At 36.5% G+C, this 27,451-nt stretch overlaps 1 protein-coding gene across 4 annotated transcripts in view; it reads left to right on the plus strand.

Annotated features, from left to right (window-relative positions):
• The window catches only part of REV3L (REV3 like, DNA directed polymerase zeta catalytic subunit), a 190,888-nt gene that overhangs the window by 35,841 nt on the left and 127,596 nt on the right, over positions 1-27,451 (plus strand). For 3 of the 4 annotated variants that reach the window (XM_036871281.1, XM_036871282.1, XM_036871283.1), the window contains exon 2: positions 26,581-26,770. In XM_036871281.1, the coding sequence (XP_036727176.1) occupies positions 26,581-26,770 (190 nt within the window). Of the gene's footprint in view, positions 1-14,612; positions 14,630-26,580; positions 26,771-27,451 lie in introns of those variants that run through there. The other variant, XM_036871284.1, reaches the window with a different exon arrangement.

Genomic DNA, 27,451 nt, shown 5'->3' on the forward strand with positions numbered 1-27,451 from the left:
CGTTGTGATGTGCGGGCTTCTCACTGCGGTGGCTTCTCTTGTTGCAGAGCACGGGCTCTAGGCGTTTGGGCTTCAGTAGTTGTGGCACATGGGCTCAGTAGTTGTGGCGCGCAGGCTCTAGAGTGCAGGCTCAGTAGCTGTGGCACACGGGCTTAGTTGCTCCGCGCCCTGTGGGATCTTCCTGGACCAGGGCTCGAACCCATGTCCCCTGCTTTGGCAGGTGGATTCTCAACCACTACACCACCAGGGAAGCCCTGCTGATGTTTTTTGATTAATAAATACCATGGTTCTTCAGAAAACATTCACCGAGCATATATTATATACCAGACACTGTCCAAGGCACTAGTGATTCAAACAAGTTTATACTCTAGAAAAGGGGTTGGCAAACTACAGCCCTGAGATCCAAATCCAGCCCCACCACCTATTTTTATAAGTAAAGTTTTATTGGATCACAGCCCCTCTCATTCATTTTTGTGTTATCTGTGGCCGTTTTCATGCTTCAATAGGATCTGAGTAGTTGCAACAGAGACTATGACCCACAAAGCCTAAAATTTTACTATTTGTCCTGTTATGGAAGTTGCCGACCCTTGGCATAGGGTGATTATATACATTTTTTTAAATATAAAAAGTTTGACTTCTTTTTGCAGTGTTAGGACCTTCTTTAATCAGGTCTTAGACTTTGACCAAAATGAATATTTATAAAGAGGTTAAATTTCTTTCCTAAAGTCCTGACATTAGATTAGAAGTTCTCGGTTTCATTAATTAAGACCATAGGATTGTTTTGTCTCTTAGTTAATTTCTGGTTGGATTTGAGATATCTCACATGAGGGCATCTGGGTTTACTGGTGATTCAGAACACATGTGGTGTGGTATTTGGCAAGAGGCTAAAGGCCAAGTGTTGCAACCACCCACATAACAGTCTTTTGCAAACCATCAAATGCTTTCTGTAATTTTAGAAATAAAACCAGATTTTTTTCCCCTGCAGTATGTTAAAACAAAAAAGTAATATGCTTTGAGATGGTAAGTATAGTTGAAAATTAACTTGTTTTCAAATGTAAAAATTAAACACAGAACCTCAGGAAATACCATCTATGTCTAAATGTGCTTGTGAGTTTAGTATGTAGTTCCTTTCTGTTCACAGTATCATTAGTTAAGGTAAAGAAGTCTTATACAGATTTGCATGAAGTTATTCACCCTTCAAGTCTCTGCTACTATGAAAAGAATAGATGTTATTCATTTTTAAAAATTTTTATTTATTTATTTTTATTTTTATTTTGGCTGTGTTGGGTCTTTGTTTCTGTACGAGGGCCCTCTCCAGCTGCGGCAAGCGGGGGCCACCCCCCATCGCGGTGCGCAGGCTCCCCACCATCGCGGTCCCCCCCCTCCGTTGCGGAGCACAGGCTCCAGACGCGCAGGCTCAGTAGTTGTGGCTCACGGGCCTAGTTGCTCCGCGGCATGTGGGATCTTCCCAGACCAGGGCTCGAACCCGTGTCCCCCGCACTAGCAGGCAGATTCCCAACCACTGCGCCACCAGGGAAGCCTGATGTTATTCATTTTTAATATGTGCTTATCTCTTTTAAATGCGATAGCCACTAATCTCAGTATCAGATGCTAGATTCTCCTCCTGCTCCACAGGAGAGTCCCGCTGTAGAGAATCTAAGAAAGAAAAAGTAAAGAGTCCCTGTGATTGGGGGAGTTTTTATAACTAAGATAACCATACATCCCAGTTTCCTTGGGATGTTCCTAATTAACCCTAACGTAGTTATTAATAGTGCCCCCCTTTATTGTCAAAAATCCTAGTTTGGGTGACATTATATGGTTATCCTCTTGATCTATAATCACGTTGACCACTGAGCAGCTGAACCTGCTTTAAGCTTTAGCATTTAACCAGCCTCAGCATTTATTCTGATCCTAATTCTCACAGGAGAGTTGGTAGATTGATGGCTGCAAGACAATACAGTTGTTAAAGTGAAACTTAACTCATACATAGGCTCATCTGATAGCAAGAACCTAGATTTTGTGGGTTTCTACAGCTCAAAATCCTTTGAATCCCCTTTGAATCACTGCTAACAGTGAACTTTTTTTGTAGTGTCTTAAGGACTTTCTCAGTCTCTCTCCAATCTTCTTTTCTAGGCTTTTCTTTTCCTATTTTTCTTTCCCTTTCCCATGAACCCATATTTCAGCCCCACTCATATAGTTGGATTTTCCTGAATATATTCTATGCCTTTTCTAATTTTCATACCTTTCTTATATTGTTCCTTTTAATTTTTTCCTGCTCTACGTTTTCCAGTCTCCTCCTATCTATGTCTGTTAAATTCCTACCCATCTTTTAAAGTGCAACGCAGACATTACTTCCACAAAGCCTTTTTTGCCACACCCCCATTCTAATTAAATTCTCTTTTCTCTAGGTTCCCTAAGCACTTTGTTTCTATCTCTGTTATGTCTTACCATGTAACTTGGTGCCCCAACTCTGTCCCTAGCTCTTTAAAGGCAAGAGACTGTATTTAATTCATTTTAAAATCTACAATGCATATACAAAGCCTTTTAGATACTAGGTGTTCAGAAAAAATGTATGGTCAATTGTTTGTGTATTCCTCTAATTTCTTTAGAACAGCTAGGCTAGAAAATATTTTAAAAAAATTTTTTAGTAGATTTATGCCTAAATTTATTAATAAATACATTAAATGTAAATGAGGTAAATACTCCAGTGAAGACACAGAGATTGCTAGCATGTATACAACAAAACAAAATCCATATATATACTCCTTACATGATACAAAGTTTAAATATAAAGCACAGGTAAAAATATGGAAAAAATGTATCATGCAACACTAACCAAAAGAAAGCTTACTATTCCAATATAAGACAAAGTAAATTTTAAGGCAATAGCATTACTAGAGATAAAGAGATATTTTAAGAGATACAGGAAATATTTTAAAAAGAGATTTTCTTTGTGAGCTTTGTAAGGGTAACTTTAATATGCCAATTTCTAAATTTATTTAATACCTTTAATTATTGTTTCTTTGTTCTACTTGCATTCTTTTTTTTTAATTGGAGTATAGTTGATTTACAATGTTGTGTTAATTTCTGCTGTACAGCAAAGTGATTCATATATATATATACACATACATTTTTTATATTCTTTTCCGTTATGGTTTATCACAGGATATTAAATATAGTTCCCTGTGCTATACAGTAGGACCTTGTTGTTTATCCATTCTATATATATTAGTTTGCATCTGCTAACCCCAAACTCCCACTCCATCCCTTCCCCACCCCCCTCCCCCTTGGCAACCACAAGTCTGTTCTCTATGTCTGCGAGTCTGTTTCTGTTTCGTAGATAAGTTCATTTGTGTCATATTTTAGATTCCATGTATTAGTGATATCATATGGTATTTGTCTTTTTCTGACTTTCTTCACTTAATGTGATAATCTCTAGGTCCATCCATGTTGCTGCAAATGGCATTACTTCATTCTTTTTTTATGGCCAACTAGTATTCCATTGTATGTGTGTGTGTTTGTGTGTGTGACACACACAATATCTCCTATCCATTCAACTGTTGATGGACATTTATGTTGTTTCTATGTCTTGGCTTTTGTGAATAGTGCTGCTGTGAACATAGGGGTGTGTGTATCTTTTTGAATTATAGTTTAGTCTGGATATATGCCCAGGAGTGGGATTGCTGGATCATATGGCAACTCTATTTTTTAGTTTCTTGAGGAACCTCCCTACTGTTTTCCATAGTGGCTGCACCAACTTACATTCCCACCAACCATGTAGGAGGGTTCTTTTTCTCCAGCATTTGTTATTTGTAGGCTTTTTAATGATGGCCATTCTGACTGGTGTGAGGTTGTATCTCATTGTAGTTTTTTTTTTTTTTTTTTAAAGTTAATTTATTTATTTTTATATTTATTTTTGGCTGTGTTGGGTCTTCGTTTCTGTGCGAGGGCTTTCTCTAGTTGTGGCAAGCGGGGGCCACTCTTCATTGCGGTGCGCGGGCCTCTCACTGTCGCAGCCTCTCTTGTTGCGGAGCACAGGCTCCAGACGCGCAGGCTCAGTAGTTGTGGCTCACGGGCCTAGTTGCTCCGTGGCATGTGGGATCTTCCCAGACCAGGGCTTGAACCCGTGCCCCCTGCATTGGCAGGCAGATTCTCAACCACTGCGCCACCAGGGAAGCCCTCATTGTAGTTTTGATTTGCATTTCTCTAATAATTAGCGATGTTGAGCATCTTTTCATGTGCCTGTTGGCCATCTGTGTGTCTTTGGAGAAATGTCTATTTAGGTCTTCTGCCCGTTTTTTGATTGGGTTATTTTTTGGTTGTTGAGTTGTGTGAGCTGTTTGTATATTTTGGAAATTTAAGCCCTTGTCCGTTGCATTGTTTGCATATATTTTCTCCCATTCCATAGGTTGTCTTTTTGTTTATGGTTTCCTTTGCTGTACAAAAGCTTGTAAGTTCGATTAGATCCCATTTGGTTTTTTTGCTTTTATTTCTGTTGCCTTGAGAGACTGACCTAAGAAAACATTGCGACAGTTACATCAGAGAATGTTTTGCTTATGTTCTCTTCTAGGAGTTTTATGATGTCTTGTCTTATATTTAAGTCTTTAAGCCATTTTGAGTTTATTTTTGTGTATGGTGTGAGGGTGTGTTCTAGCTTCATTGGTTTACATGCGGCTGTCCAACTCTCCCAGCACCACTTGCTGAAGAAACTGTCTTTTTCCCATTGTATATTCTTGCCTCCTTTGATGAAGATTAATTGACAGTAGTGTGTGTCTATTTCTGGGCTCTCTATCCTGTTCCATTGATCCATATGTCTGTTTTTGTGCCATAACTGTTAATAATCAAGCCATCATTTGTCCTTGATCTAGTGAATGTCAGTTGGGAAGTTTTGTTATAGAATTCTAATCAGTACTCTGATCGTATCTTAAACTTTTCATTTTCTTCACTCAGATTAATAATTAGCTTTTTATCTCGCATAACTTATGAACTGAGGATTGTGGCTTATAAGTGAAATAGGATAAGTCAGTTGATCTCATCTACCTCATTTGTGTTATAGACTCCGTTCTTGGGTCATCATGTATGTGATAGATAAATTAAGTCTAAAGTTAATCTTTTCTCATGTTAGGAGAATTAGGATTATAACACCACTGACTTGTTGGAGCATTTCAAATTAATATAGTATCTTCAGCTGCTCAGCACTTAAAGGTACACTTTATATTTCACCATGTTCTTGTGAGGTGGATGTTGGTTTGAAATACGTGAGAGCTTTGGAAACCTATTAGGGGGAACCTTACAGTGGGGTTTACATCAGATATAATGGACCAATAGATTCTTTCATAGACTTTAAGGAAGAGACATCAAATTCTTCCAGTTACTTCCACTTCTGGAAATTCATCTAGATTGGGCCAAGAGGCAGGTTATGTATGTTTGGGGCAGTGGGGGAGGTGGTGGGACAGTCCAACCAAATTGCAATCTCAGTCTCAGTGTTTGGCCCTTCAGTCTGCGGTGATGACTTAGGGTCACCTTGAATTGTGTCACCATAGACCTTCATCAAGAGGGGAAAGTAGTAGCATTTGATAGTGCAGAAAAATTCTCATCCTTAAATCAGAATAACAAAGTTAATTGTGGTCTGAGAAGGAGCTTAAAGATTATGGGTTGAAGAACTGTCTTTTATGATATGTTTTATTTATTTATTTATTTAAATGAGCATTTTTTTGTTTTGTTTTCTAGAGGTTGGATTTTTATTTTAATTTTTATGTACCTTATTTTATTTTTGGCTGTGTCGGGTCTTAGTTGCGGCATGCTAGATCTTCATTGCAGCATGTGGGATCTTTAGTTGAGGCGCACGGACTCTTCATTGCAGCGCGTGGGCTTCTCTCTAGTTGCAGCGTGCGGGCTCTCTAGTTGAGGTGCGCGGACTCCAGAGCGTGTGGGCTCTGCAGTTTGTGGCACTGGGCTCTCTATTTGAGGTGCGCGGGCTCAGTAGTTGTGACGCGCGGGTTTAATTGCCCTGCAGCATGTGGAATCTTAGTTCCCTGACCAGAGATTGAACCCACGTCCCCTGCATTGGAAGGCGGATTCTTAACCACTGGACCACCAGGGAAGTCCCTATGATATGTTTTAAAGAGAGACAGATTGGTACATTTTCTAAATAGGAGATTAGAAATGGATGATTTGACAGATTTGAGAAGAGACTCGGAAGGCTAAAAATTGTCTAGGAATGCTAGAATTAGGAGAGTACTCCTCTTGGCAATTGATAAAATTAAATAGGAGAAATTGGTGAACATATAAATTATTTTCATTTAGGACAGAATATAGGTTAATAATATAGGAGATATTATTTGACAAACGCCAGATAAATTTGCAGTCAGCATTGGCAGAAGTAAAGATTAGGATGGAGTATGGATTATGGAAGAAACATCAATGTTGTTAACTGTGAATAGGTACTTCCTTTTAATCACTAATTTCATTTGATAAAAAATATGTCCCTGGAGTTTTTGTTTTTATTTTTTTTAACTTGTTTGAAGTGGTGCCTTGGTAAAGTGAAAAGAACACTAGACTAAGAATCAGGAGCTTAGAGTTCTTCGGGTTCTGAGGTCCTTGAACTTCTTCTCAGTCAGTTAAATGTGTGACTTTAGGCACTCTGAATCTCTTGTTTCATATATTAAATGGGTAAACAAACTGAGATATACCCATACAAGGAGTTACTATGGAGCAATTAAAAGGAATGAACTACTGATACATGTGATGTCATGGGTGAACATCAAAATCACTGTGCTGGACAAGAGAAGTCAGGCACAAAAGGGATATGTACAGTGTGATTTCATTTTTATGAAGTGCTGGACAAAACTGTTGTGAAAAATCAGAACAGTGATTGCCTCAGAGGAGGTAGGGATTGACTGAAAAGCAGCACAAGGGAATTTTGGGGGTGATGAAAATGGGAAATGTTCCATAACTTGATGAAGATACACATATTTGTCAAAATTAATCAAGGCACAGTGCCTGTGCATTTCACCAAATGGAAATGTTATGACTCGTCCCCCATTCCTCCCAGAAAAGAACACTAAACAAATACTGAATTCTAGTTAGTAGATATGCCTTTCTCAGTGGAAGTGGCTAGTAATTCTAAAACTACTTTTTATGTTTTCTAAGTTTATGCAGACAAGTAAACATATTTAGGAAAATGGTAGCCAGGTTTCACACTGTTGGACAAGAGAGAAACATGGAAATGGGAACAACTATAATGTCTCTGGGGTATTAGGTTGGAATTGGAGGTACCAGTATGAACTCAGTTTTTACTATATAGAGAGAAAGATAGATAAGTAGGTTGGTAGATTGGGTGGGAGAGAAACAGAGAGAGAGAGAAAGAAATGAGGGAAGGAAGAAAGAGAAATCAATATAGCGGTGTGTATATGTATATAAATATATAAATTTCCTAGCTCTGTTTGCTTAGAGGTTCTGGAATTATTGACACCCCCATAGCAATAGCAATGAACACACTTTACATCCAGATCTTGATTTCTAAATAACGTTCTCACTAAATGTACCTTTGAGAGAGAGCTGATTGCATGGCTGGGGCAGAGAATGTGCAAGATGAGCCTGGAACATCTTATTGTTCCAGAAGATAAGAATGTGTTCAGGTAGTGATGGGAACATATCAAAAGGACACAAGAATTCTGGTTTCCACTCAGACATGAAAAAATTAGAAGTTGTCACTCTTGTCCTCACAAGAACAAAGTTGAACGATCTAAAAATCAATAACTCTGCTTAGATCCATAAGAGAATTGAGGTCACACAGCAAACCAATATCCTGGAAACTAGAGAGACAAATACAGAGAATCACAGCTTACCAGGAGCAGAAGCTGATGGAGCCAGGAACTGGTAGGAAAACTTAAACTGTAACTGATGAACTTCCAGAAGGTGAGTGTGGATTAGCTTGAGAGTTAAAAATTCCTGGGTGCTCAGTTTTAGGGAAGGGGTCCCACACTTCTATGAGTTTTTCTTCTACGAGCTCTACCAGGTTCTCACAGCAAAGATTGGGGGGGAAATCCCTTTATGCTTCCAGCAGAGGGAGTGGAATAGTAACCATTTTGAAATATGCTCAGAGCATTCTGTTCTCCCCCTGCCCAAAGGGAGAAACTACCAGAGCCTAACCAACTTGGGGAAAGGGAAATACCCAGCTCCAGCTCTCTCTAGCCTTGTTGCCTCATCTAAGAGGGGAGAAAAGGCCGAGAGGCACTTGCGAAGGCCACAGCCAGGAACACAGGGCCACTGAAAGACTCAGACCTAACCATAAGATTACAGAACATTTTTCCTTCCCCTTATATCTTACCACCACGTCAACGGGGCTCCTGTATAGTAACAGAGGATTACAGATGGAAAAACTACAAGGCTTGCACTTTATTTAAGGAGTTTCTTGGGAAACTCAAAGACAACAGGAGAGACAAAGATAAGGACATTAGAGGAAATTTTAGCCTCTGATACCTGTAGCTACAGTAAATACAGGCTAACTCCTAGTCAAATATGGCAGGGATTTTAGAATTGTCAGACTGGGAATTTAAAATTAAACTGATTAATATACTAAGAGCTCTAATTGGAAAAGTGGATAACACAAAAACAGATTGGTAATGCAAGCAGAGAGATGGAAACTCTAAGAAAGCATCAAAGGGAAATACTAGAAATCAAAAGCACTGTAATAGAAATGAAGAATGCCTTTGATGGACTCATCAGAAGGAAAATGGAGGAAGGAACAAAAGAAATATTTGAAGTAATGGGCTGAGAATTTTCCAGAATTAATGACAGACACCAAACCACCAATCTAGGAAGCTCAGAAGACACCAAATATGATAAATACCAAATTTACACTTAGGCATATCATTTTCAAATTGTGAAGAATTACACTGGACTTCTTCACAAACCATGCAAGCAAGAAGAGAGTAGAGTAAAATGTTTAGAAAGGAAGAGCATTAGAGAAGACCACGTGAAGGTAAAATAAGACCTTTGTTTTCTTATTCTTAATTGACATAATAGATAACTGTTCAAAATAATAATAGAAGCAACGTATTGAGTAATTATAGGTTTTGGAGAAGTGAAATGAATGATAGCAATGTTATAAGGGAAAAGAGGGAAGAATCTGGAATACTATTATTAAAAACTTGGAATACTGTTATAAAGTACTTGTACTACCTGTGAAGTGCAGTCCATATAGTGTTATTTGACAGTGGATGTAGATTAGATTTAAATGTATGCTGCAAACTCTAAAGCAACCACAAAATTCAGTTTTTCCTTTTAATACTTTGAAGATGTCACTCCACTGACTCTGGTTTGCATTGTTTTAGATAGGTTTGGCAATATGTTTCTGCCCCAAATTTTGGACTCCCGATTTTCATGATTTATAACTCTGCTTAATTTAAACTCTGCCCCCATGTGACCAGTTGTATGCTTAGTAGCACTGACTGGCCATATCAGTTCGGTACTCTTAAATAACTAAACATAGTCCTAAGAAAACTTCCCTTTAATTCATATAAAAAAGTTGTAGGGTATTCGGGGGAGGAGGGGTTGAGGAGCGGGAGAAGGCTTTGCTGCTTCTGCCTTTTGAGAGAGCAAGTATTAAATACAGTGTAGTGCCAGAAAACTACTAGAGCTAATCAATGAATTTGGTAAAGTAGCAGGGTACAAAATTAATGCACAGAAATCTCTTGCATTCCTATACGCTAATGATGAAAAATCTGAAAGAGAAATTAAGGAAACACTCCCATTTACCATTGCAACAAAAAGAATAAAATACCCAGGAATAAGCCTACCTAAGGAGACAAAAGACCTGTATGCAGAAAACTATAAGACACTGATGAAAGAAATTAAAGATGATACCAACAGATGGAGAGATATACCATGTTCTTGGATTGGAAGAATCAACATTGTGAAAATGACTCTACTACCCAAAGCAATCTACAGATTCAATGCAATCCCTATCAAACTACCACTGGCATTCTTCACAGAACTAGAACAAAATATTTCACAATTTGTATGGAAACACAAAAGACCCCAAATAGCCAAAGCAATCTTGAGAAAGAAAAACGGAGCTGGAGGAATCAGGCTCCCGGACTTCAGACTATACTACAAAGCTACAGTAATCAAGACAGTATGGTACTGGCACAAAAACAGAAATATAGATCAATGGAACAAGATAGAAAGCGCAGAGATAAACCCACGCACATATGGTCACCTTATGTTTGATAAAGGAGGCAAGAATATACAATGGAGAAAAGACAGCCTCTTCAATAGTGGTGCTGGGAAAACTGGACAGCTACATGTAAAAGAATGGAATTAGAACACTCCCTAACACCATACACAAAAATAAACTCAAAATGGATTAAAGACCTAAATGTAAGACCAGACACTATAAAACTCTTAGAGGAAAACATAGGCAGAACACTCTATGACATAACTCACAGCAAGATCCTTTTTGACCCACCTCCTAGAGAAATGGAAATAAAAACAAAAATAAACAAATGAGACCTAATGAAACTTAAAAGCTTTTGCACAGCAAAGGAAACCATAAACAAGACGAAAAGACAGCCCTCAGAATGGGAGAAAATATTTACAAATGAAGCAACTGGCAAAGGATTAATCTGCAAAATTTACAAGCAGCTCATGCAGCTCAATATCAAAAAAACAAACAACCCAATCCAAAAATGGGTAGAAGACCTAAATAGACATTTCTCCAAAGAAGATATACAGATTGCCAACAAACACATGAAAGAGTGCTCAACATCATTAATCATTAGAGAAATGCAAATGAAAACTACAATGAGGTATCACCTCACACCAGTGAGAATGGCCACCATCAAAAAATCTACAAACAGTAAATGCTGGAGAGGGTGTGGAGAAAAGGGAACCCTCTTGCACTGTTGGTGGGAATGTAAATTGATACAGCCACTATGGAGAACAGTATGGAGGTTCCTTTAAAAACTAAAAATAGAACTACTATATGACCCAGCAATCCCACTACTGGGCATATACCCTGAGAAAACCATAATTCAAAAAGAGTCATGTACCACAATGTTCACTGCATCTCTATTTACAATATCCAGGACATGGAAGCAACCTAAGTGTCCATCGACAGATGAATGGATAAAGAAGATGTGGCACATATATACAGTGGGATATTACTCAGCCATAAAACGAAACGAAATTGAGTTATTTGTAATGAGGTGGATGGACCTAGAGTCTGTCATACAGAGTGAAGTAAGTCAGAAAGAGAAAAACAAATACCATATGCTAACACATATATATGGAATCTTAAAAAAAAATGGTTCTGAAGAACCTAGGGGCAGGACAGGAATAAAGACACGGACTTAGAGAATGGACTAGAGGATATGGAGAGGGGGAGGGGTAAGCTGGGATGAAGTGAGAGAGTGGCATGGACATACATACACTACCAAATGTAAAATAGATAGCTAGTGGGAAGCAGCCGCATAGCACCAGGAGATCAGCTCGGTGCTTTATGACCACCTAGAGGGGTGGGATAGAGAGGGTGGGAGGGAGACGCAAGAGGGAGGATATGGGGATATATGTATATGTATAGCTGATTCACTTTGTTATAAAGCAGAAACTAACACACCATTGTAAAACAATTATACTCCAATAAAGATGAAAAAGAAAAAAAAATACAGTGTAGTAGTTCAGTTTTGTTGTCATTTAGTTTTTATTGTCTGAAAAAAAAACTTTCTTACATTGACAGCTCTTTCTTGATCCTTAATTTCTTTATCTGTTTTGGTAATGATCAGTTTAAGTGGAACATCTCTCTATAATTTGACAAAATATCTTAATGTGATTCAGGATTCAGTACTATACTTAGTGCATCATTATATGGAGATAAAGATGTATAAGTGGTTTTAGTGGCTAATGTTTGTATTTCTTATTTTATTCATAATTTATTTCTGTGATACAAATCCACTAATTCATTTTAATGAATGCATTGACTCTAATGGTATATTAAAAATTAAGTCTTCTCATTAGAGACCTCTAAAGAAAACAATGAGTATGGATAGGTTAAAAAATATACGTAACACAATATTGTAAATCAACTATACTTCAATTATATATATAATTATATATATATAAACTTTATTCAGATGTAGTTCACATACCATACAGTTTACCTGTTTAAAGTGTACAATTCAATGTTTTTGAGTATATTCACAGAGTTGTGTAACCATCACCACAGTTTTAGAACATTTCTGTCACTCTAAAAAGAAACACCATATCCAGTAGCAGTCACTACTCACTCCACCCAGCACCATCAGTCCTTAAAATCTCTAATAACCTTTCTGTTCCTGTAAGTTTGTGTATTTTAGACATTTCATGTAAACGGAATCATACAGTGTGTGATTTTTTGTGTGTCTGGCTTCTTTAACTTAGTATAAGGTTTTTAAGGTTCATCCATGTTGTAGCATTTATCAGTTCATTCGTTTTTATAGCTGAATAAATATTCCATTGTATGGATGCCACACTATATTTATCCATTCATCAATTGATGAACATTTGGGTTATTACTACCTTTTGGCTGTTACGAATAATGCTGCTATGAGCATTTATGTGCAGGTTTTTGTGTGGATGTATATTTTCATTTATCTTGGGCATATATATAGGAGTGGAATTGCTGGTCATATGATAACTCTTTGTTTAACCTTTTGAAGAACTGCCAGTCCACTTTCCAAACCAACCACAGCATTTAACATTTCCACCAGCAGTGTATGAGGTTTCCAATTTCTCCATAACACTTTTTATAGTCTGACTTTTTGATTATAGCCATCCTAGTGGGTGTAAAGTCATATTTAATTGTGGTTTTGATTTGCATTTCACTGATGGCTACTGATGTTGAGCATCTTTTATGTACTTATTGGCCATTTTTATGTTTTCTTGTAGAAATATCAATTCAGATCCTTTGCCCATTTAAAAACTGGGTTATTTGTCTTTTTTCTTGTTAAGTTGTAAGAGTGTTTATTCTAGTTACAAGTCCCTTATAAAATATGATTTCCAAATACTTTCTTTTATTTCTTAAGTTGTCTTTTTACTTTCTTTTAGATGGGTAAACTTTTAAGGTCCTTGATTGTTTAGCTACCATAAAGTATGGTTGAGCAACTTACTAGATTTGCATAATTTAATTATTTGTAACATTTTATTGATGTGCCTTTGAAAGAAAATTCAGGCATTTATATACAAATTTGACTGAATGGTTTAAGTTTATTTTGATTAGCTATTAATATTGCTTTAAATCATATGAGTTGAATTTTCAAATTGTAATCAGATTATTAGTTTTACTGCAAGACCTTGGATTACTTAACCTTTTAGTCAAAATACCACAAAGATTAATATGTGTGACCATTCTGGCTAAAACGTCGGAAACTAAAACAACATTTGTTTTACAAGTCAGAATTTTATTTTTAGCAAAGGTTAATAAGCACTAGTTTTTTTAATGAAATTTAGTCTGAAGGGTACACATTTTCTTGGAGATTCTAGCTTGAAACCACTGTTAGCAGTTTAATTTTTTAAGGCTAAAAGTTTGATGGTATACCATGGTGTGTGAAATAGTATCCAAACTGAGGCTCACAATCACAGTGAAAGTAAAGGTAATTACTCATTTCCTTTCTATAATAATAATTGCAAACTAAATTACATATGAACTTTGGGCAAGTCATTTCATCAGTTTTTTGACATGTTAATCATAAAAGAATTTGTATGTTATATTTTGCTGTTGGTTATTTTACTGCTGTTTAATATGGAAAGGTCGTCCTTAATTTAGTCCCTTCTAGTCCCTTGCAAATAGGGGGAGATAGGAGGACATTATGAATATCTTCATTAGCATTTGAAAAGCAGTATTTATAAGGAGAAAAAATAAAAGCAGTCAAATTTTCTACTAGACTCAATTTTTGAAAGCCCTATTAGGAGTTACCCAGTATGAAAAAAATCCTGTTGTTTCAGTTTTCTAACCATAAATTCTCAATTCTCTGACATCAACTTTGGAGGTTCTACAGTTCAATTCAGTTGTGACACTAACTACCTGAAGTTTGTGCAGACCCCACAAGGTAAGGGATCAGCCCCATAAGATTGTCCCCATTGTCCCCAGCCACAAATGGGGTCCCCGGGGCCACCTGCACTTCTGTTCATCCAACTACAGTTTAGTTGGATGAACTAATCCCACAACCCCTCCCTCAGCTCCCTGTCAGGTTCAATAAATTGCTATAACTTACAGAATTCAGAAAAGTGCTATACTTAATACAGTTTATTTAAAAAGATACAAATGAGCAGCCTGATGAAGAGATACATAGGGCAAGTTTCAGAAGGCTCCTGAGCGCAGATGCCTCTGTCTCCATGGAGCTGAGATGGCATCACTAATCAGGAAACTCCCCAAAGCCTCATTGTTCAAGTTTTTACTGAAGTTTCCTTACAGAGGCATGATTGATTAAGTCATTGACCATTGGTGATTGAACCTGAAGATGAGATGGGGGGAATGGTGTTGAAAGCTGCAACCCTCTGATGATATGGTTGATTCCTGGGTAACCAGCCCCCATTCTGAAGCTATCTAAAGACCCCACCAAGAGTCACTTTATTAGCGTAAACTCAGGTATGGTCAAAAGGGGTTCGTTATGAATAACAAAAGATACTCCTGTCACTCAGGAAATACCAGCGGTTATAGGAGCTCTGTATCAGGAATAAGACACAAAGATCAAATATATACATATTTTTAAAATTATACCACACATGCTTATCTAACATATATCAAACACCTGCTATATTTCAGGCTCTCTGCTAGACATTAAGAATAGGAAGAATAAGAAGACATGATGTGTGTGTTGAAGGAACTCACACTGTAGGTGTGAAGACAGAGACAGTGAAGTTGTATATTACAGGGGGTTAGGGTCTGAAGCTAAAGGTGTAAGATTAAAACCTCATAGGGAGAATTTCTCCAACAGTCTTTTAAATTGCATGAAATCTATCACACTACCTTTCAATGAGTCCAACAGCTTAGTTTTCCTCAGTTTTGACAGTAATCATGGTCTCCTCAGTTGAGCTCTAGTTAAGATAGTTGGTCTGCAATCAGGGCCATGTTTTATGAACACTATTAACTGTATCTTTTAAACAATAGGATCATACTTAGTTGCCTCTCTCAATAAGAGCTGCTTCCACTGTTAGAGGCACGTAGGAACTGAGAGACTATCTAAGGAACAGCAGATTTATATATCTCATAGTGCTGGAGGATAAATTTATTGACTGGACATACTGGTACCATTTAATTGTGTTCTCATATTATTCATTTGGTCTCCTTCTCTGTGTCTCTTCCCATCTCCCTCGATCCCTTCCTACCCAGTAAATAAGACACTTACATCATGTGATTCCACTGTGTATAAGCATATGTATAACATAATAAGTGTCATAATAGATTTATACAGGTGCTCTGAGGACATAAATGAGAAAACAAGTTTTAAACTTACTTTTGTAGGTAAAGGAAGATGTTCATAGTTGAATTAGCAAGTGAGCTCGTGCTTCAAGAATGAGATGCAGTTAGTGTTTTCCGTCCAAATACTAATTATACACTTTATTTTCTTCAAAAAATTCTCTTTAAAAAGGTACTCTTTATGTCAGTCTCTTTCCTATTTTCTCAGTGATTCTTCTGGTTATAGAGTATGTTAATTAATTCAAGGGAATGTACTGAGCACATCTGAGACATGGCTGAGGCAAAGGAGTCTAATCTCCAGAGTTTCTTTGGCTTGTGGTACTTCTGTAACTTCTTCTTATTTTGCATAGTACCCCAAATTGTACTGGTGAATGTAAAAGTGAGAAAACTGGTCTTCCCCAATGAGTAGAGAACTGCAGGTCGAGATATTATGTGTCCTTTGGCCACCTACACAGTTATGTTATAGTTTAACATCTGCTATTTTGCTCTTTGTTTTCTCTGTGTATAAGAGCAGGAAGCTTTTTTGTTGCTCTGCTCCTCCATTACAACCTTATTTTATGCTGAATAGATATTTTCTAGTATACTATTTTAATTCTGTTATTGTTGCTTGTGTATATATGTGTTTGTGTATATTTAAGTTATTTTCCTTGTGGTGCCATGGCGATTACAGTTGACATCTTAATTTAAAACAGTCTAGTTTGGATTAATCTCAATTTAATTTTAATATACAAAAACTTTGCTCCAGTGTAACACTATTTATACACATTACATCTTTATACATTATAAGCCCATCAGCACAATTTTATAATAATTATTTTATGCACCTGTCCTTTAAATGAGTTAGGAGAAGAAAAGAGTTACAAATATACATTTTTATTATCTTTTGTGTTTACTTATATAGCTACCTTTATTCCTGATCTTTATTGCTTAGTGTGGATTTAAGTTACTGTCTGTTCCTTTCGTTTCAGCCTGAAATGAAATACCCTTTAGTATTTCTTGTAGGGCAGGTCTGCTAGTGATGAATTCTCTCAGTTTTCATTTATCTAGGAATGTCTTAATTTCTTTTTTCCCCACCTCACCTAGCTCTCCTTCACTTTTGAAGGGTACTTTTGCTAGATATAGAATTCTTGGATGACAGTCTTTTTCTTTCATCCTTTGACCATGTCATCCTACTGCCCACTGGTCTCCATGGTTTCTAATGAGAAGTCAGCTATTTATTAATCTTCTTGAGGAAACTTTGTATCTGAGAATTGTTTTGTTTTGTTTTTGCTGCTTTCATGATTCTCTTTCTGTCTTTTGACAGTTTGGCTATGAAACATCTAGATGTGGATCTCTTCAACTTTGTCCTACTTGGCGTTTATTGAACTTTTTAGGTATACATACTAATGTTTTCCATCAAATTTGGGAAGTTTTTTGTCATAATTTTTTCAAATATTCTTTCCACTCCTTTCTCTCTCTCCTCTCCTTCAGAAACTCACATTGTGTATATGTTGGTATACTTGATGGAGAACCACAGATCTCTGAGGCTCTGTTCATTTTTCTTTACTCTTTTTGTTCCTCAGATTGGGGAGAATCTCAGCTGACCTGTCTGAAGTTCACTGGTTCTTCTGCCAGTTCAAATGTGCTGTTTACCCCCTCTAGTAAATTTTTCATTTCTGTTATTGCTCTTTTCAACTTGAAAATGTCTGTTTGAGTCTTCTTATTATTGTTTTAATTGCACTGGGTGGAAATACCCTTTTCATATTTAAATGCCAGCTTTCTATTTGATTCATTTTTATAATTTCTGTTTCTTCATTTATATTCTCCATTAGGTAAAACATGACTCTCAAACTCCTTTAATTCTTTAGACATAATTTGCTTTATTTCTTTGAAATATTTATAATAGCTGGTTTAAGGTTTTGTCTAGTAAGACCAACATCTGGGCTTCTTCAGAGACAGTTTCTGTTGACTTTTTTTCCTATGTATGGGCCATACTTCCCTATTTCTTTGTATGTCATAATTTTTTTGTTGGAAACTAGACATTTTAAATATAATAAAACTGTCACAGTTTAAATAATGTGACAGTTAAGAAAATCATATTTCTTCCTACTCCCAGGATTTGTTTTGCTCTGTTATTGGTGTTGCTGTTTGTTTCTTTAGTGATTTTCCTGAGCTAATTCTGTTCAGTCTTTGTTCTTTGAAGTCTGCTCAGCTAGCTCAGTGGTCAGTTACTGATTAGCCAGAGATTTCTTTAAATGACTTGAACCAATAGGTCTCTATTCAGCTTTTGCTGAGGGGCTTTGTTTGTGTGCATGTGTTGGAGCAGAGCTTGAAGGTCAACCAGAAGTGAAAGATTAGGGCCTTCTCAGGTCTTCCTGCACATTCACACAGCTCCTCACATGTGCATAGCCTTCTAAATTCCCAGGACTATTGCAGAGATTTTCAAAGCCCCTTATGGACATTTCATTCCTCAATTTTTTCTTTTAAATATTTTGGTCAGCCTCTTATTAGCTGCAACTAGTAAAAATCACTCAGGCAACTGCAGTGTTAAACAGTTGTTGTTGACTGTTTTCAACAAATATGCTGCAGATAGGACTATACACATAGAATGAGCTCTTGAGTCTTATCAAACAAAGACAAGCCCTGAGAATGGCGTATTTTAGCAAGCTGCCAGGCACGTCAAATAGTAACAGTTTTCTGAGGCTTTGGGAGAACTTCAAATCTATTCTGGTCTCTCCAGTATCTGCTTGGCTTTGGGGTTTTGCAGCTACCATATTGGCAAGATTTTGGTTTTCAAGGCTGATCTGGAGCTGGGGATGAGAGATTGAATTCGGTCAAATTAAGACACTAGAAAGCTTGCTCTTCTTGCTAAGAGTCAACTGGTTTTCTTGAATAAACATTCCTTAGATTGTCACAAGCCTTTAATTTAATGTCACAAGCTAAAAAAAAGTTGATTTTGACAGTGTTTTGCAGTATTCTTTAAAAATTTTTTTTCTTGAAGTATAGTTGATGTACAATATTATATGTTACAGGTGTACAATAATGGTTAATAATGGTTTAAAATTTTCAAATATTATACTCCATTTATAGTTATTATAAAATATTGGCTATATTCCCTGTGTTGTAAAATATATCCTTGTAGCTTATTTTATACATAATAGTTTGTATCTCTTAATCCTCTACCCCTATATTGCCCCTCCTCCCTTCCCTCTCCCTACTGGTAACTACTGGTTTGTTCTCTACATCTGTGAGTCTTTCTTTTTTGTCGTATTCACTAGTTTGTTGTATTTTTTTAGATTCCACATATAAGTGATAATCATAAAATATTTGTCTTTCTCTGTCTGATTTATTTCACTTAGCATAATAACCCTCCAAGTCCATCCCTGTTGTTGCAAATGGCAAAATTTCATTCTTTTTTATGGCTGAGTAGTATTCCGTGTGTGTGTGTGTGTGTGTGTGTGTGTGTGTGTGTGTGTGCATATTGCACAGCTTCTTTATCCATTCATCTGTTGATGAACACTTAGGATGCTTCTGTATCTTGGCAATTATAAATAATGCTGCTCTGAACATTGGGGTGCATATATCTTTTTGAATCAGTGTTTTCATTTTCTTTGGATATATACCCAGGAGTGGAATTGCTGGGTCATATGGTAGTTCTGTTTTCAGTTTTTTTGAGAAACTTCCATACTGTTTTCCACAGTGGCTGCACCAATTTACATTTCCACTGACAGTGTATGAGGGTTTCCTTTTCTCCACATCCTTACCAACATTTGTTATTTGTGTTCTTTTTATGATAGCCATTCTGACAGGTGTGAATGATTAACAGTGTTGAGCTAAAAGATGCAGTGTTGAGCATCTTTTCATGTGCCTGTTGGCCATCTGCATTTCCTCTTTGGAAAAATGTTTAGGTCTACTGCCCATTTTTAAATTGGGTTGTGTTTTTGATGTTGAGTTGTATGAGCTGTTTATATATTTTGGACATTAACCCCTTATCCGTCATATCATTTGCAAATATTTTCTCCCGTTGAGTAGGTTGTCTTTTCCTTTGACAGTATTTGCCAGTATTCTTGTTGCTTTTATGGAGGAGCAGGTTTTTCAAGGTCCTTCCTCTGCCATTCTGGAAGTGCCTCTTCCCATTCTTGTATATTTTTATCAGCATTCTGCTTCCAGTCTCTGATCCAGCCTCTCATTGCTTGCCTTTCTCTTATACATTTCTACTGGACCTTTGGAACTCTGGTTCCACGGCTAACATACTTATATTCTCAATTATTCACTGACTATTACCTCCCTTTCTTGCCAGGCAGCCCTTTCAGGGGCTGATTCTCTCACATCCCACATAAATCAAAATCCTCTATTCCTCCCTTAAATAGTAATATTCCTCAAGTTTCTGGCTTACAACCCTTCTCTTGTCTATTTTCCCTGAACATTCTTACCCAGTTGTTGCTCATACTCTCAAATCTGTCTTCTTCTCTAGCCTAGATCTCTGTCTTAAGCTCCTCATCTGTATCTAATTTTGCTTAACATAAATCTTCATTTGGAATTTCTACAGACATGTAAAATTCCTCAAAGTTCAAAACAGAAATCAGCCTATTCTTCTTTCTCAGTTTTCTTAGAATGACATTCCCATTTATCTAGTTGCCTAAACCAAAAATATGGGTCATTTTTTATTATTTCTCCTTTACCCTACCTTCAAATTACAGTAAGTTACCTTTCAGTTCTGTGCCCTAAATCTTTCGGTTTAGGTTTTCTTTATCTCTACTGATATCTCCTGCCTGAATTATTCCAACAGCCTCCAAAACAGATCTTCCCATTATAGTTCTGTCCCCAGCTCCTCCACAGTGTGTCCACAAGGGAACTTTATAAAATGCAAATCCAAATAGGTCACAGAGTCCATGCAGACACACACACACACACACACACACACACACACACACTTTGCCCTTCTCTCCATTGCATTCCTTGCTCCATCCTAATTGCCTTTTTCCTATTTCCAGACCATGTCATGTTCTTGTTTGCTTTCAGGTATCTATACATACTGCAGTATTCTTTCTCACTTTGCTTTTTTATTGCTTCCTCAGGGAAGCCTTCTTATATTCTCACAAACTGAGTTAGATACTTCTGGATATAGAATTACCATACTGTAATGGCCTATTTACTCATCTTTATCTCCAAGTAGAATGTCAAGTCCATGAGATCCAGGGCTGTGATTATGAGCAGCCTGTGGCCTAGCGCCGAACATTGGGCTTCCACAAATTATTTGATGAATAGAGAATTTATGCCTACATGTATGAACGACAGAACCAACCATGTTCAGCACTGAGAATACAAAGATATATTAGGCAAACGTATAAATAAAATAGGCCTTTGAAACATCTGGTGTTTGAGGGATATAGCTGTTAGTAATGTAGGATTAGTAACTTAAAGCCAATGATTCTAAATAAAGTCCTGTATACCTTAGTTGAAGAAATAAAATGGCATGAATATATGAGACTCCAAAGCGTTATTTATAAATGAAAGGAGAAAATGAAGAGAAACTATTCAACAGGAAGTTATATACATATGCCCTTTATAAAGTTAGTGTTTATACTTAGTTTTTGTTTTATTTTGTTTTTAATTTCTGGGTCATTGAGAAGTAGGTGACTTCTTCCTTCCTGCCTTTCTTTTACACAAATTGTATAATATTTAGAAAATATGTATAAGCAACAACAACAAAAATGAAATCACCCATTATCTGATTTAATGTATTATATATAGTTTCATAACTGAATTAAATCTGAACATCACCAGAAATAGATATGTCATAAACATCTCTTTATGCTAGGAAATATACATCAATACCACCTATTGCTAAGGTTAGCAGACTTTTCTTTATAGGGCCACATAGTACAGTTTTGAAGCTTTGAGGGGCTAGAAGGTCTCTGTCACAGCTATTCAACTCTTCCTGTAGCAAAAGCAGCCATAGACCATTCCAAATGGGTGTATTCCAATAAAACTTTATTTACAAAAGCAAGTGGCAAGCAGGATTTGGTGTGAGAGCCATAGATCTGTTCTGTGATACAGATGCGCCATAATTAGTCTTGGGGAAGTTTATTATCTTCAATTTTTTACTATTATTAGTTATACTCTCTTAGCATTTTAATATCTAAATCTCTATGTACATTCTTAATTTTTTCCTTAGCATAAATTCTGAAAAAATGTAATTTCTAGGGCTAAGAGTACATCTTTAAGACTTTTCTTTTTTAAACGAGAATAGGTGATATAACACTTGCTTTCAAACTGTGACTATGAGGAGTTTTGCTTGATTAGTTTTGTGGGTTTTGTGGGGATGGAAAAAGAAAGACTGGAGGGAAACATTGAGTTAACGATAGTAATATAAAACTTAAAAAGAGATGTTCCATGAAGAAGAAAATATGAAAAATTTCATAAGTACAGATTTTCCTGTTCATATAACCAAGTGTTTTTGTTTGTTTGTTTGTTTGTTTGATAGCTCTGTAGAGTTTTGTTTAAAATCTTGTGTAGATTGAGATTTGGGAGATGGGGTTTGCAAATTACAAAATGAGCATTTCTTTTTCAGTCTCCTAAGATACTCTTAGGTCAGCATAATTTTGATTGTGATTACCAATCAGCTTGTTTTTTTAAAAAAAGAAAGAAAAAAGAAGACGCCATTAAATTTTCCTGTTCTGGTTGACAAGGAAGTCTAATCAGTTAGATCAGGGATTGGCAAATTACTATCCATGGACAAAATCCCTCCTGTTGCCTGTTTTTGTAAGTGAAATTTTATTGGAACACAGCCATGCCCGTTCACTTAAGTACTGTCTATGATTGCTTTTAGACTACAACAACAGAGTTAAGTAGTTGTCAGAGACAGTATAGTCCAGAAAGCCTAAAGTATTTACTATCTGCCACTTTACAGAAGAAAATTTGCAGACCCTAGAATTAGAGGAATGGCACATGTTAGTCTTTCTATTTATTGAAAATGGATCCACAAAAGCAAAAGTAATTTTGCTACAGATAAACTAACAAGGTTTTAGAAGCACAATTAATTCAGAGCCCAAATCTGGGCTCTTAAAATGTAGAAGAACATGTGAGAAAACAATATAAGAAATGTTGGAATACAGAGGACTTAATGTGTAGTGTAATTCTAAGTTATGTGAAAGATTAGATTTAGAGCACCCAAGTACTGGCTGTTACAGAGGCACCTACCTTAGTTATAAAAGCCCTCTTACACACAGTTGGAAAATAGCCAGTTCCACAAAGTTTTGCTATAGTGTCTTTAAAAGCGAGCAAGTTATACTGTGACAAGTTCCGTGGCACTTTTCGTGAAACAACCTTGTTGCAGTTGCTGAATGAGACGACATCAGTCAAATTGGAAAATTCACACTCTTAAAAATTTTTTGAAACCTGTGTACATAGGCTTATTCCCCCAATGACAGTCTTTATCCCTACTGGATTTGTTGCCTTAATTCAGTTTCACATGACAATAACAGGGGGCATTCAGAAAGTAGGGATATTTTCTTTCTTTGGATCCACGTTACCTGGAAATAGCTAATATCCAGGATCCCAAATCATTTAGTAAGGTTTCGAAACAGCATAGCTTTTATTAATTTTATAAAAAGTTTCTTAAAAGAATCCTGTGTGTGGAACTCTTTGGAGTATAGTAGAAAAGCCTCTAGGCTGAAGTCAAGCGTTCCTCTTCACTAGGCCGCTAAATAGATGTTGAAAAAACCTGAATCCGTAACCAGCTACCTGGACTTCTTTTATGAGAGAGAAGCCACTAATTTAATGCTTACAAGCACTGATTTTAGGGTGTTTTCTCACAGCCGAAAATAATCGTAAGTGAGGGGGGTCAGGGTAGACTAGTTTATTTCTGAGGGACTTTACATCTGTATGGCTCCACATATTTGTGTGGGATAGAGCTGATGGAGGGGAAAAAATAAAAGTGGTCTGTATCTTGTCCAGATAAAGCAATGCTCTGACAGAACCACAAATTTTATAACGATAAAAGACATACTGTTGCCAAAAAGAAATTGACTCTCGTTCATTTTTACACATTTCTCTTTCTTTGTTTAACTTTTGAGTTTCCTTTTTTTATCTTGTTTCTCATAATTTCTGTGACACTTATTCTGTATTAGAGCTGTTATGGTTCTGCCAAGAATTCCTTAGGCTGTGGTTGTTCTTCAGGAGATTGTTCTTGAGGAAGGGTGATGAGTAAAGCACTGAGCTATCCCAGCTGCTGGAGAACTAGATGGAGGTGCATCTGTCTTGATTTAGTGACTACAGCTTTGCATGGGACGTCAGCTCATTCAGGGTAGGAAAGTGCAATAAGCTGGAGATCCTTAATGTCCTTCTGTAACCCTGATGGTGGTGCCTTAGTTGTATCAGAGTCCCTCTGTTTTCATAGATTTGTTTTTTCAGATATTCTAGGCTTTCACACCATTCCTTCTCCTTAAGCAACTATTCTGTTTTGCTGGTGGTTCGTTCATTCGTTTAATAAATATCTGTTAAACACATATTAATGTGTCTTGTGCTGGATCCTGGGGATATTACTATCATTCAAACACAACACCGGCTCCCAAGAATTTGCAGTCAAATGGGAGAGTCAGATAAGGAAACAGGTGTTTACAGTACAAAATAAGAACTGAGGAATTAAGGATTAAGGAAGCCAATATTTACTTTCTTAAAAACATTGAACCAGAATGGTTAAATGGAAAGAGCATTGGTTTTAGATTTTGTTGATCTGCTTTTAAATCCTGATTCAATTACTTAATAGGTATGTGACTTTGGGAAAGTTAACCTTTGTGATACTTGCAAAGTTGTTCTAAGTTTTAGAAATAAATATATATAAAGCACTTAATCCAGTGCCTGCTGAATAAATGATGTCTGCTTTTTTTTTTTCTAAATCATACACTGCAAATTATTGTTCCAAAGCCTATAAATAGAAAGATCATTTCTCTGGCCCCTACTTCATAGGAGATGTGAAAAGAGGATATTGTAAAATTTTTATGAACTTTGTGAACATCCTGCCTATAAAGAAACTATCAAAAATCAAATTTTATAATTATTTCTTATAAAGTTTACCCAGATTTCCATTACTAAGATATGGACTGTAAAATTCATATCTTAAGAACTTACAATATTGCTTGTGAAATATGCTAGTAATTTTGTAATCACCGGTCTTATATTTTATTTGTCAACTTAAAAAGGGGATACTTTTCTGTCTCCTCACCTCCCTCACCCTGTAGTTTAGCATGCCAGTTACTTTTAACCAAATAGTGGTTTATATCTAGAAGTGTAATGGTTATAACCTTTTTTCATGAGATGTTTAAAAAGCATTCAAATAGATCATCAATAAATTGATAAAATAGCAATATATTTTCTTAAGACTCACTCATCATTACAATTTGAATTTTTTCTATTTGAAGAATTGAAAGCTGCAATATTTAGGAAATAGTATCATGCCGTATTTAGAAATAGAATAGTTAAAGAATTTGCTTTTAACTGAAAATATTTTTTTCATTCCTTTGAAATTAAGTAACATAAAATTAGAAACTGAAATTGGTCTGACAGCAACACAATTTGTAATTCTTCAAAAACGTCAAAGTTGGTAGCTCAAATCAGAATACTGTACTCGGGAGGGCATAGATCTTATTCCATTATGTGACCTTTCCAGTTTTGCTATACTTTATGTAATAACTATTCCAGATTTATTTGTTAATTCTGTTATAGCTGTACCTTAAAAATAAGACAAGGTGATGTTATTTACTATAAAAAGTGTAAATACAAGTATCAACAGAACATAGAACTATTTTCTATGTATTTTATATAAATCACCCTAAATTATAAATAGGAAATAGTGATCAAACAAATACTTTTCTACCAAAAGAAAAAGCCAGTGGAACAGAGTGGGATGAGGTGGGAGAGAAGCCCTAGGATTGTGTTGGCAGGGCAGTAGTAAGTGACAGCATGAGAAAAATGCATGTGTTCTTCCATCACTGCTGTTCTCCTCTCTGTTTGAATTAGACAAATGGCATGTGCCCAAGGGGAACGAGGGACAATGTTCAGAGGAAAGGAACCACTTTTATACAGCCCTGCCAGATTCATGAGAATAATGATGCATCTGCTTTTTGTTGCTGCTGTTGTTACTTAACCTTGTCATGGATACATTACTGTTTCTGTAGCACTTCTTTTATGGGTTCTTACTCATATTACTTTCTCTATCATTGGCTATACGGGATTGTCTGTTGGCAAATCAGCACCATTTACCCCTTCTACACCTTGCCTGATGTAATGGCTTCCTGGAAAGTGTGCATGCTGGTTTTTTTCCCTCTTTGTATCTCCCCTGTCCCACTCCATCAAATGTGCAATTTAAATATCCAGAAGTCCATTACAGACAATTGATTTGTAGGGGTTTTCTTTTGATTTGTTTTTGTCTGTTTTGATTTTTTTTCCCTAATAACAAAATTTCATTTTTACCCTTCCCAACCCACGCCCCCCCCCATAGCAAAACTCCACACACTGGAATGCCAAGACAGACACGTTGATTGATTTATTTAGTAAACTTTCAGTGAACTTTTGTAAGCTTCATAACACTGAGTTAAGTGGTATTATAGGGCAAGGGTCCCCAACCCCTGGGCTGTGGACCGGTTACCAGTCAGTGGCCTGTTAGGAACCCGGCCGCATAGCAGGAGGTGAGTGGCAGGCGAGCAAGCAAAGCTTAATCTGCTGCTCCCCATCGCTCAAATTACTGCCTGAACCATCCCCCCCGCCCCATTCCGTGGAAAAATTGTCTTCCTTGAAACTGGTCCCTCATGCCAAAAAGATTGGGGACCGCTGTTATAAGGCAGTTCAGTGAAGTACATAAAAGTAGTTAGATTGTGAGGGTGAAATATTCAAACGTATTTTCACCAAAACTACTATTTAAATCAAACTATAATGCTTATATTTATAAAATGCTTCTAAATGTTCTGTTGTAAAATATAGTCAATACAGGTGGCTTTAACTATGGGTTAGTTTCTTCAACCCTTCCCTCAGATAAGCTGTGTTGTCATTAGACCATTTAAATGACTTGTATTCTGAGCTTTGTAATGTTAAGGTTTTAAAATGCATCTCAAGTCTAAACTTTACAATGTGTTACATTTTAGGTCAGAAGACGTGTCTTCATCTACATGGCGTCTTTCCTTACCTCTATGTGCCATATGATGGCTATGGACAGCAGCCAGAAAGCTATCTTTCTCAGATGGCATTCAGTATCGACAGAGCACTTAATGTGGCTTTAGGCAATCCATCTTCCACTGCTCAGCACGTGTTCAAAGTGTCATTAGTATCAGGAATGTGAGTATATGATAACATCTTTTAAAATTTCTATTTATCTGTATTTATATTACTGTTCTAGTTAAAAGAAAACATATCCAATTCAAATATACTCTGTTCATTTTTCTTTTATTTCTAATCTGATGGAACCAGGGTGAATTTCTTACTGTAACTTTTTAAAGTCACTTTTTATTGCAATGAAAGATTGATGGTTAACAGTAATTTTTGTTTTAACTTTTTCCATTTCTCTGCTTCCTAGAACTGTAGAAAGTCATGTAATTTATTCATCAAGTATTTATTGAGCACCTTGTATATTGGTGAACAAAACAAAGATCCCTGCCCCCATGGAGGTTACATTCTAGTAATGGAAAACAGAAAATAACCAATAGATAGAACATGAAATAAATTTATTTATTACATGATAATTAATACTATAGAACAAAATATGTAGAACAGGTAAGAAGGATCAGTAGTATGGGGTGGGGAAGTAAACTGGTGGCAGTTTTATATAGGGTAATCAGGGAAGGTGTCATTGACATGGTAAATGACATTTGAGCAAAGACTTGAAGGTGAGGGAGTGGGAACAAAATGGAGGCCAGGTGTCTGGAGTGGAGGGAAAGGAGAGTGGGCAAAATGAGGTTAGAGAGATATGAGAGAATGGAGATCATGTTGGCCAGTGGATCGCCAAAACCACTTTTACCT

Source organism: Balaenoptera musculus, chromosome 12, assembly GCF_009873245.2.
Source record: "Balaenoptera musculus isolate JJ_BM4_2016_0621 chromosome 12, mBalMus1.pri.v3, whole genome shotgun sequence".
In the NCBI taxonomy this organism is placed as follows: domain Eukaryota; kingdom Metazoa; phylum Chordata; class Mammalia; order Artiodactyla; family Balaenopteridae; genus Balaenoptera; species Balaenoptera musculus.